General features: G+C 41.1%; 1 protein-coding gene across 2 annotated transcripts in view; it reads right to left on the reverse strand.

Moving 5' to 3' along the window:
* Positions 1–6,244: 6,244 nt before the first annotated feature.
* LOC137376126 (synaptotagmin-14-like) overlaps positions 6,245–12,149 on the reverse strand; it is a 133,450-nt gene continuing 127,545 nt past the window's right edge. For both annotated transcript variants that reach the window (XM_068044138.1, XM_068044137.1), the window contains one exon: positions 6,245–6,576. In XM_068044138.1, coding sequence (XP_067900239.1) covers positions 6,263–6,576 — 314 coding nt within the window. In that variant the 3' untranslated portion in view covers positions 6,245–6,262. The remainder of the gene's footprint in view (positions 6,577–12,149) is intronic.

Below are 12,149 nucleotides of genomic sequence, written 5' to 3' on the forward strand. Positions count from 1 at the left end.
TGTGTAATGTATTTTATTACAGGAGTCAGGCAGCTTTGGGGCTTCTCTCCGAGGACTGAGCCTCATCTCTGAAGCTGGAATTCAGGGGTGGGGTGTGGAAGTCAGTGAATTGAGTTAGGTTTGATTTTGGCTTATTATTTTTATAACTTGCTTTGTATTGTGGGAAAATGTCACATGTTCAAATGCCATGTGTTTAAGTTTCATGAGTGGTCATGTGATTGACTGGCATGTGATCAAATCTCCAGGAATATGTTAAACCAGAGTTGGCAACCGTCTAACTCACTCAAATTTAAAGAAGCAGTGCAAGTGAGGTGGAATTCTAGTGGAACATGTCTCTAAACTGAATATCCTGACACCACCTGAACACAATTCTTACTTTCCGCTCTCTCCGACCCCAGCAATTTTAAGGGCTTTATGTTTTTTCACTATGAATCTGCTCCCTCTGGGGTATGGAATGCAGACAGAAAGATCATTTACCAGCAGGCTCCCCATAATGAATTATCTTATTGGAAGGAGGGGCAGGATAATTGCTACCCTTTCTGCAGTTTTAATTCCTTACATCTATATAATGGCTAAGTTTAGTTCTTTCATCTATATCTTTCTATAGTTTCTGCCTTTACCTTTTTTTCTGATCTCTGTTTTTTTCTCCAATCCTTTATACTTACCTTACATTTCTATTTCACCCTTATCTATTTCTTCACATATTTAAACATTTTTCTGTTTCTACTATTTTTCGTTCTGCACTTGTTTTTTTCTCTATTCAACTTTTTTTCTTATTTTTGACTTTTTTGTCAGAATCTTTCATAGTTTGTTTCCATTGTTGCATTTCTTCAAAGCTTATTTTCAACCTAAGTAACCTCCCCAGTAATTTCGTAGTACTGTGATTAATTATTGCCCCTGCAATTAGGTTTTAGGCTGCTACCTGACAGTCTTTTTAACCCACGGTCTGCCGGTTTCTAGGAAGAAAACATAATTTCTCTTATGCTTTGTGATTTGTGATATTGGAGTCATTTTTGTCATTTTGTTATGATGAACATTCAGCTTAGTGTCTTTCTTGAGTGCTTGCTTAACATGCTGACATTGTTCCCTTCCCTCTTTACACCTTACACATACACTATCAATACTGCTCACTGTACTTGAACACAGACAGGTTTACCACAGTACTTTACTAATCAATTAGCACTGTGTTGTAAATGGAGGGAGCATGTTGGGAACTGCTGCCGAGCACGGCCAGAAACTCCAAATATTGGGGCTATTGCTGAAAAGAAAGCAATTTCTGGAAGAGGGCATTTAGGTAAAAAGAGCAGAGGCTCAGCCCCTCCACAGCCCTTTCTGGCATTGCCATTGCTACGTGCCTGAAAAACAGTATACACACTATTGGGAGATTTTTCAGCTTGGTGCTGTTAACTTCAGATTGACAGTATTGCAACATCTTTTTCTTAACTTTATTTGTATTACATTCCAAATAAGTGTCACAATCAAACCTTTAGACATCCTTTAGTTTATTTTAAACTATAGAATTACAAATTATATAATAAAACAGGGCAGGAATGATCAAATTATGCAAAGTTAGTTAATGACACAGTTGTAAAGACTGGCTTTATTTAGTTATATTATGTTCAGTAACTGATATAACACACAATTTATCTATGCTATTAACCTGTACTGAATGTGACTTGTAAGTTATTTGCATTTAAAAATAATTAATTATCAAAACTCAAAATAAATTAGAGTTTCTAAAGATTTGTTAACTATATTACAAATATATTTGATCCTTATTGCTGATCCAAATTGGCAACAATTACCGTTAAATTTACTCATTCTTTTGCAGGAGGGTTTCTGAATAGTAGAAGGCTTAAGAATGTGAATATGGTCATCTTAAAACTTTTTGCTTATTATATTTCATTCTTTGCACTAAGGTCTCCAGTTTATGCACTATTAGCTGCTTGAGAGGACAAATAGACAAACTGATCACTTTTCTCTGCCCATGGTGCTCTGCGTGCATTCATGCAGCTACTAGGAGATGTGGATTGGGGTCAGTCACCTATTATTAGCCCTTAAATAAAAGCAAAATACTGCAGATGCTGGAAATCTGAAATTAAAAAAAGAAATGCTGGTAATGCTCAATAGGTCTGGCAGCATCTGTGGAGAGAGAAGCAGAGTTAACGTTTCAGGTCAGTGACCCTTCACTGGTGGTGGGAAGGGGTAACGTTCATAGTTCATAAACTTTGGGGGGGGGAGGGGAAGGTCGGGATCGCAAGGCAAATTTTTTTTGAGGGGGAGAAGGCAAGTAATAAATTGTTTAGTCATTGGGGGGGTGGGAGACGGGCTTGAAACTTTTATTAAATTTTTACTTTAAATTTATAATGCCTGTCACTTTAAAAATTCAAATGCAATGGAAGGACTTGAGGCCCATTAAAAATGGCGCCAGCACCTGCGCAGTGACGCCAGAAGCTGTTGCTGGGGGACGGAGCCCCCACCCCCTCCCACATCATCGGGAGGGGCGGTCCGCCCTGGCCATGTAAATGTGCCGCTGTGGAGGCTTCATGGAGCATGCGCCCCGCCATCTTAGAAGCTCGCCGCCAGTGTGAAAAGAAATTCCTGGTGCTGTATATAGCACCTGAGGAGCTGGAAAAAAATCCTGCGATTCAAGTGTCTGCTGGTGAAAAATCCTTGATACTCCATTTCCCCCAGAAAGCCTACTAGAATAATTCTCGACATCTCCAGAATGGACGGCTTCTGAAATGAACCCAGTGACCCGTCTCTGTATTTCTGGATGCCAGACCAAAAAAAGAACAACTGACTTCCTTCCATATATTCTTTCTTTCTCGTCAAGAATTAGCAAGTATTTGGCCAAAGTAGTTTTTTTTGTCTTTTTTTTTGTAACAGACCTTTGCAGAGTGAATTTCTGTATTTTTTTTCCAGTGTGTATGTGAGTGTAATTGGAGAATTTTTAAAAAGGGAACTTCCATATTTAATCGGGATGTTAATGCATTGCTTCGTTACTGGTTAAGTCTTGTTTTATAATAAATTGATAAATTTGTTGTTTATTAAAGAAAGCTGGTTGGTGTATTTTGTTCTGAGATAAAAGATTTAGAGTATATGATTGGCTGTATCGGTAACCGGGTAAACATATAAATAGATGTTGTGACCTGTGAAGAAGTGGAACTAGAAAAGACAGTGCACTCCTCCCACCTCGGTCGTAACACTAGTTACAGAGATTAACATTTGATAAAAATGGAAAACTTGATGGTATCATATAGATTACATTACTTCACCCATTCTTACCCAGATAGGCTCAAATTGATTGGCTAACAGTCTGAAAGTGCCTGGATTTGCTTCCAACTAAAATGATCAAATCAAACAGTTAAAGAATTTGTGTTTTATTTAATGCTGAGAAATTTACACTCTGTACGGATAATGTATCTAAGTATAAAGTCTAAAATGTCAAGAATAAATTCTGGGTTCCAAATCTATTAAAGTACTCAGTAGGCTCATTATGCAAATAGTTTCTAACATGAAAGCAAAATACTGCGGATGCCGGAAATCTGAAATAAAAACAAAAAGTGCTGGAAATACTCAGCAGGTCTGGCAGCATCTGTGGAGAGAGAAACTGAGTTAACGTTTCAGTTCGATGGTCTTTCATTAGAATTGGTTATTGACCTGAAATGTTGGCAGGAATTTTATGTTGGGCAGCAGGCCCCGCCCACTGCCAAAAAGTTGGTGGCGAGCCCACCTCCACCAGGCCTGAGGAGCCAGGGCGGGAGTTTTTGCTCCCTGGGCCCTTAATTGGTCTTGGGCCAGACTTCCAGCCAATCAGCTGGCCAGCAGCTCAGTCTCAGCAGCTCCACCAGGAGCGGTGGCCATTGCTGGGATTACACTCAGCCATCGGAGGCAAGAGGAGGACAGCCCCGGAACTCAGGTAAGTTTTAAGGGCTACGCTGGTGACAATCGGCTGGGCCCCGGCGAGGCAAGGGCAGTTGGCTGGCAGGTGGGGGGGGGGGGGGGGGGGGAGTGTTGTGCGTTGGGGGCGGTTGGGGCTTCGGGGGCGGTCCTCTGTGGAGCACAGTGTGCCCGAACAGGAGGGCTCCCCCCAGCCCGCAGGACGGCCACCTGGTTTTACCAGGTGGGGTTCTTGGGGCCTTTGCCGTCCGGCCGCCGAGGGTAAAATACCCACGGCGGCGGAAGGAGGCCCTTAAGTGCCAGTTAATTGGCCACTTAAGGGCCTTGTTTGGTCTAGGTCAGTGGGCCGTTTTTGCCACCACCGCCCCGCGTAAAATTGCTGCGGTGGCGGGAGGGGGTCAAGAATGGCCCATCCTGCCTCCCACTCAATTATATGCCCCCCCCACCCTGCCACCAGCCCGCTCGTTGGGGGGCTGTAAAATTCTGGACTTTATCTCTGTTTCTCTCTCCACAGATGCTGCCAGACCCTGCTGATTATTTCTAGCACTTCCTGTTTTTATTTTAGTTTCTAATATGGTCTGACAGTATAATTTTGTGGTCATTCCTAGACTAAAAAGGACTAATACAAACTGCGCATATTTTTCTCAGATAATTTGCATGTACCCAACAGCTACATTCCCAGTGTTGCTACCAATACAAATCAATAACTGCCCAGAAACCTGAACGCGGTCGCTGATTTACTATTCTTTTTTTGGTGTAGTTTACTAAAATATCTTGTTTACTCAGATCTTAAGCTGTTGCTTTGTTTCCCCAGCCAATGTGCTTTAAAAGAACCGCTGTCAAATAGCAACTGCTTATCGTATCAAAGTATGAAACATTGAAGTCTGTTGCAATGTATGATAATTATATTGACCCTGTATGAAAAATGAGTCATATTTCAATGGAGCTTATTAAAAGATAAATTCAGCATTGCCGAGTAAAACTGATATTATTTGATTTTCCTATATTGTTTGAACACACCAGATCATTATTCCTGTTTTTTAAAAATGGTTATCCCATTGACAATTTCTCTGAAAGATCTGAACTAAATCTGATTTTATCCCCCTAAAATTATGTACATTGAAATGGTGTTATGAATTTGCTTTGTGCTCAGAATTAACAATGCTGGTGATGGGATAATTAATTTCCTCCAATGTCATGTTGTGGCAGTCAATATTACTTCTAGGTCATGTACAGAATGGTGTGGGTGTAGGTCAGTACTCAGTTGACATTGCGGGAAAGCTGGTATTGGTAAGGACACATCGTAAAGGGGCTGTATATCATTTATATAGCAGATGCACACCGTTTATACAAATGCTTTGCCCATCAGAGATACTGGAGAAATGAATACTAGCACCAAGTCCTGCTCTCAAATAGAAGTTTCTCTGCTTTGGTGACCATATATAATGCTAATAATACTCCATGCACAGGAGTTAAGAGGCTGATCAATACACCAGCCATAGGACACAACAAAGAATTTTTCAGTTTTTAATCCAGTGAGTACTAAAGGCACCTTCACATACCATATAACTAATTATTCTGGCGAGTGGTTGTTTTTGCATTTTTTTAATTCATCAATAAAATGACAGAGAAATTTCTATTTGGTATAATTAATAATTGTGGCCAGTTGGCTTCTGATATGTTGACCATTCAACAGTATTACTGTGTTTGCTTTCTGTGGTACTAGAGTTTGCGGCCGTGGTTTGAATGCAATTGCTTCCCATCACAAAGTCTGCAATGGGCAGCTACAGGAAGTCAGAGAGCAACTCACTTCAACAAAAAAAAATTCCAGTAGTGTTGGCTGGACATATAAAATTTTCTTCTGAAAACCACTAAAATATGATAGGATAATATTTCACTGCCATTACCATTTAACAGCAAAATTGCTAAATGTATGCCTCACCAAAATAATTTGCTATATGGTATTTTCATCTATTATACAGTCTACATTCCAACTTCACAAAAATATCCTGTGTTGTAAAATATGACCACTATCTTTCTGCATATCCTCAGCTAATGGCTTGAACACTATAGACTTCACTGCTTGGACTTTTCAAACAGTATAATTTTTCTCTACCTCTCTAAAAATTCTTGTACCACATCCTATATGTTGCATTGACAGTAAATGATACACATTATACAGGAAATTGTGTTCCCTCACATTTTCCTTAAAGTCATTTCTTTTCCAGCATTATCATGAACTGAGCCAATAATGAGGCAATTGTCATGTTCTGCAACAGTTAGTTTGTTTAAGAAAGATTCTGAAAGATATTGTTTTGAACCCCTGAGCCAAAGCCCACTGCAGTCCACAGCATATTCATTAGGATTCCAATAATGAATGCCACCGACAAACTTGCTGTCCCTTTGATTCCTTCATTTCAGTCCAATGGTTTAGCTCTTCCTCACCTGAGCTATTGAGGCCTAGTGAAATCCAGCCAATCATTTCCTTGCGTTTCATGCTCCGTTTGTTATACACAGACAGTATGAGTGTCACATCAGAAAGCTGAAACAGTGCTACCTGAAAAATGAATGTTTCTTTGTACACAGGATTTGGTTGGCCTCGACGGATGGACGTCTTACATTTGGACATCTCCTGACCCATAGAATTCAGCAATGTTAACTTGACATACGTGTCTGGAAAAGCAATTCAGTTTAAGAGAGGCATCAGAAGCAAGAAAACACTCTTTTTATAGTCACTATACGGCTACCAATATCAAACACTTAGCAAGCTTCCACTAGCCACAACACTTTGTAAGCATACTGGTCAATCTCCATAACAGAATATACAATACATAGAAGAAATGAAAAGGTTTGCCTAAAAGACAGCAGAGGTGATGAAAATGAATCAGGAACAAAGGGCAACAGGGAGCACAAAGAATGCCATCAAAACAATTTGGCATGGGATGGACATTAAGTATAACAACGGCTGGAATAACAATCTCTCCATGTTTTTATTTTTTGTTTACATTCTGAACTAATTGGCAACAGTTATGGAGAAAATAAATTTGTTTTTATTTGAAAATAACTGCACCTGCTTGAGAAATATCATCAACTTGCATCTTGGTGAATCTGAATCTGTCAGGTATAACCTTTTTCTTGCAGTAATTTGTTTTTCCCCCCAATTTTGTACCGACCAGGGTGAGGGTTGACAGTGCTCAGAATTTTTAAAGTTTCCTCTTTCTCGACAGTCACATATCCTCAGGCATTCACAGTTTATAGTATAGGCTTCATTCAGTATACGCCTCTCCTTTCCTGGCTCAACAATATGTCAGTCCTACCTTCAGAAGAATACTGTGAAATTTTCATTGACGATGGACTTCCGGAGTGTGATTGCCAGTATTGTATCAATTACTCTTGAATTTCAGATAGTTTTTTGCTGTGGACTCATGTTTTTGCGATATTGAAACTGCTCAAGTTGACTTCACAAAGAACCATTAATAACAATCAGTCAATACTGGATTTAAGAACAGGTTCCAGAATTAAACAAAATTGGTATACTAACATAATATGCACACTCGAGCAACATTTACTTTAAAAAGGAAGAAAATCTATTTTGTCTTTCATACACCTCATGGTATTACATTGAAATTACTAAGCAGAAACACATCATTCAGTTCAACCAGTTTGTGTTGGTGTGTATCCTCCACATGAATAGTAGTCTGAATCCCTTGTGCCTGCTCTGTTCACGTATCTCTTTAATCCTCTTTCAAAATCACCAACCTATTCTTAAGTGTTAACTTTGTCACCCATTACTTGCCTGAAAAATGGTCAACTGGCAGAGGAAAGTCTGATGGGCACCTTGGACAAACATTTTCAGACAGGTCTTTAAATGGGTGTGCAGCACTCCCATCCAAACTGGTGGGAGGTTGTTTAAATATGTAAATTGGGATCCAGTTAAAGTGGTCTAACCAGTGGTTCTTAAAGGGACTGCTAATGGCCACTCAGCTTTTTTTAAAGAAAGGTATTTGTGCAGCAAGGAGGACAGTTCCATTCACTACAGGCATATTCTTGCCCTCCATCCAGGATTCACTCCCCCAAAGTAGGCCCTATTTTCTGGATTGCTTAGTGGAGAAGCTGGCTGATTTTCTGTCACCCAAAAAGGGTGAGTTTCAGTATTTTTTCTATTTGTGCACGGGATGTGGGCGTCGCAGGCTAGGCCAGCATTTATTGCCCATCCCTAATTGCCCTTGAGCAGGTGGTGGTGAACTGCCTAATCTGCTACAGTCCATGTGGGATACGTACACCAACAATGCTGTTAGGAAGGGAGTTCCAGGATTTTGACCCAGCGACAGTGAAGGAATGGCGATGTAGTTCCGTGTCAGGATGGTGTGTGGCTTGGAGGGGAACTTGGGATGGTGTTCCCATGCATCGGCTGCCGCTGTCCTTCTAGGTAGTAGAGGTTAAGGGTCTGGAAGGTGCTGTCTAAGGAGCCTTGGTGCATTGCTGCAGTGCATCTTGTAGATGGTACATGCTGCTACCACTGTGCGTCGGTGGTGGAGGGACTGAATGTTTGTGGATGGGGTGCCAATCAAGTGGGCTGCTTTGTCCTGAATGGTGTTGAGCTTCTTGAGTGTTGTTGGAGCTGCACCCATCCAGGCAAGTGGAGAGTATTCCGTCACATTCCTGACCTGTGCCTTGTAGATGGTGGATAGGCTTTTGGCAGTCAGGAGGCAAGTTACTCGCCGCAGGATTCCTAGCCTCTGACTTGCTCTTGTAGCCACGGTACTTATATGGCTACTCCAGTTCAGTTTCTGGTCAATGGTAACCCCCCAGGATGCTGATAGTGGAGGATTCAGCGATTGTAATGCCGTTGAATGTCAAGAGGAGATGGTTAGATTCTCTCTTGTTTGAGATGGTCATTGCCCGGCACTTGTGTGATGCGAATGTTACTTGCCACTTATCATCCCAAGACTGGATAGTGTCCAAGGCTTGATGCATTTCTACACAGACTGCTTCAGTATCTGAGGAGTCACGAATGGTGCTGAACATTGTGTAATCATAAGCGAACATCCCCACTTCAGTCCTTATGATTGAAGGAAGGTCATCGATGAAGCAGCTGAAGATGGTTGGGCCTAGGACACTACCCTGAGGAACTCCTGCAGTGATGTCCTGGAGCTCAGATGATTGACCTCCAACAACCACAACCATCTTCCTTTGCGCTAGGTATGACTCCAACCAGCGGAGCGTTTTCCCCGATTCCCATTGACCTCAGTTTTGCTCAGGCTCCTTGATGCCATACTCGGTCAAATGCTGCCTTGATGTCAAGGGCAGTCACTCTCACCTCACCTCTTGAGTTCAGCTCTTTTGTCCATGTTTGAACCAAGGCTGTAATGAGGTCAGGAGCTGAGTGGCCCTGGCGGAACCCAAACTGAACGTCACTGAGCAGGTTATTGCTAAGCAAGTGCTGCTTGATGGCACCATTGATGACACCTTCCATCATTTGACTGATGATTGAGAGTAGGCTGATGGGGCGGTAATTGACCTGGTTGGACATGTCCTGCTTTTTATGTACAGTACATACCTGGGCAATTTTCCACATTGCTGGGTAGATGCCAGTGTTGTAGCGGTGCTGGAACAGCTTGGCTCGGAGCGCGGCAAGTTCTGGAGGACAGGTCTTCAGTAGTATTGCTGGAATATTGTCAGGGCCCATAGCCTTTGCAGTATCCAGTGCCTTCAGTCATTTCTTGATATCACGCGGAGTGAATTGAATTGGCTGAAGACTGGCATCTGTGATGCTGGGGTCTTCAGGAGGAGGCCGAGATGGATCATCTGCTCGGCACTTCTGGCTGAAGATTGTTGCAAATGCTTCAGCCTCATCTTTGTACTGATGTGCTGGGCTCCCCTATCATTGAGGATGGGAATATTTGTGGAGCCACCTCCTCCAGTTAGTTGTTTAATTGTCCACCACCAGTATAGTGCCTGTTTGGTGACTCCAACTCACCAGTAATATTCAAATAAAGCCTGAACCCAAAAATGGTATGAGCCTCTTCACTGTGGCCTTGAATGGATGCCGCAGGTGTACCAAAGACTTTGTGCCCATTTTTTGCCTAAGCTGAAAATCTGCTTCCATCACTAATTTTATAGCGCATTCCACAGCTTTACAATTGCCTGTGTAAAAAGGATTCTCCTGCTTGCTATCCTTAATTTCTTACATTTAATCTTTTATCTATGTCCTCTCATTCTAAACCTCTCAGTCATTTGAAACAGTTTGTGTCTATTTACAATGGCCCATCTCTTCATAATTGTAAACACCTCTTCATCTGTACTTTTTAGAAGGTAGGTAATAAGTGAACTAAATAGTTTTCTATTGTCAAAATATAAGTATTACTGTGATTTATTTTATTTTTTATTTACTGAAAGTCAGGAGAGATAGAGCAATAATATCCATGAAGAAAGCTTTTTTGTTAACCTGATCTGGTGAGTTCAGCTAGCTACTTGACTTGGTTTTCAGAAATGTGAGCAGCCGTAATTTGGTAGAGCCACAGTTTAGGGGAAAGTTGTCTCTTGCTTTGCTTGGATCTAGCTATCAAGAATGTGGTTTTCCTAGTTTTACCTGCAATTTCCTAATTTTGGTACCATTTTCCACAATGAGTCACAAAGTTAATTATAAGGTGAATCTGGGTTTGATTTCTGCTAATCTCAATGTTATTTTGGTACAATTGTGGGGACAATTTTACCTTAACCCTGCTGTCAATGGAAAGTAATATTAGGTGGGGGAGAGGTAAAACTGATATTCCACTGGATCCTGTGGGATTTTTGCCTGGCGAATTAGGTTAAAATGATCCCTTTGTGTTAATTTTCTGGATCACTAATTCATCCAGATTAGCTTGTAAAGTTCAAGTTTTGTATATTGCAACCTTTCATTTTTTGTTTTATTCATTCATGGGATGTGGGCATCGCTGGCTAGGTCAGCATTTATCGCCCATCCCTAATTGCCCTTGAGAAGGTGGTGGTGAGCTGCCTTCTTGAACCGCTGCAGTCCATGTGAGGTAGGTAGACCCACAGTGCTGTTAGCAAGGGAGTTCCAGGATTTTGACCCAGCGACAGTGAAGGAACAGTGATATAGTTCCAAGTCAGGATGGTGTGTGACTTGGAGGGGAACTTGCAGGTGGTGGTGTTCCCGTGTATTTGCTGCCTTTGTCCTTCTAGTTGGTAGAGGTTATGGGTTTGGAAGATGAGGATGGGGATATTGGTGGAGCCACCTCCTCCAGTTAGTTGTTTAATTGTTATTAATTATTAAAAGTAAATTGTGAATCATATTTACCATGCATAATTTAAGGCATAGAAATCCAATAAACCAGATCACATATTTTTATGACATCTTGATCTTGGCCCGGATTTTGCAGTCAGCGGTGAAGCAATGGCACTCGCTGCTGATCTCAAAGAAAGCTGCCTACCAAGGTCTAGCAGTCTCTGTGGTGTAGATCTCCCCTTGGCCGACGTTAATTTGAATCTGGCGCCAAGTCAAGGGGATCTCCAAACGTCCAGCAACAGTGATGATATCAAAAGGGTAAGCAGCCAATCACATCGAAGTATTCTCACAGACAGCAAACCAGGAAGTAAAGTGCACTGACTATCCTTCACTTTTAATTAAATTTTACAGAAAGTGAAATAAATGATTGGAACATACTGAAGCTGAAATATCATTAAAGACTTTAAAAGATATATATATTAAAAAATATGTGGAACTTTTTAACATATTGGCAAAATTTGACATTCTCCAAATATAAAATTAGCTTTTTAATGCCAGAGAAGTTTTCAGCAGTAATTATGAACTTAGTACACCATTAAAAAAAGTTACCCCCCATTCAACAAGGTGTACCATTTGCAAGGGTTTTTACAGTGAGACTAATAGCATAAAAGGGCAAGTTTTCCTCAGTTCAGTGATTTCTAATTGACTGCAATCTGGAGGGACTTCAACAGCGCACCCAATGGAAAAGCATAGTATCACTGACAGCAACTTCTGGATTTTTGTGTTGAATTGCGCATGTGCAGACTCCAGAAGTTTCTGTCAGTTTCCAAGAAGTAATGATGGCAAATGCTGACAGTTTTGCCATCATTACTACCGCAAAATCTGGGCCTCTACTTAAGTACCAGATCTGGATCCAAGCATGAGACATTCCCAGTTCTGAATCTTCAAATTATTAAATAACGTCAAACAACTGTCAAACATCACCCACAACTACAAATAGTGTTAAATATATACA

Source organism: Heterodontus francisci, chromosome 13 (genome assembly GCF_036365525.1).
Source record: "Heterodontus francisci isolate sHetFra1 chromosome 13, sHetFra1.hap1, whole genome shotgun sequence".
In the NCBI taxonomy this organism is placed as follows: domain Eukaryota; kingdom Metazoa; phylum Chordata; class Chondrichthyes; order Heterodontiformes; family Heterodontidae; genus Heterodontus; species Heterodontus francisci.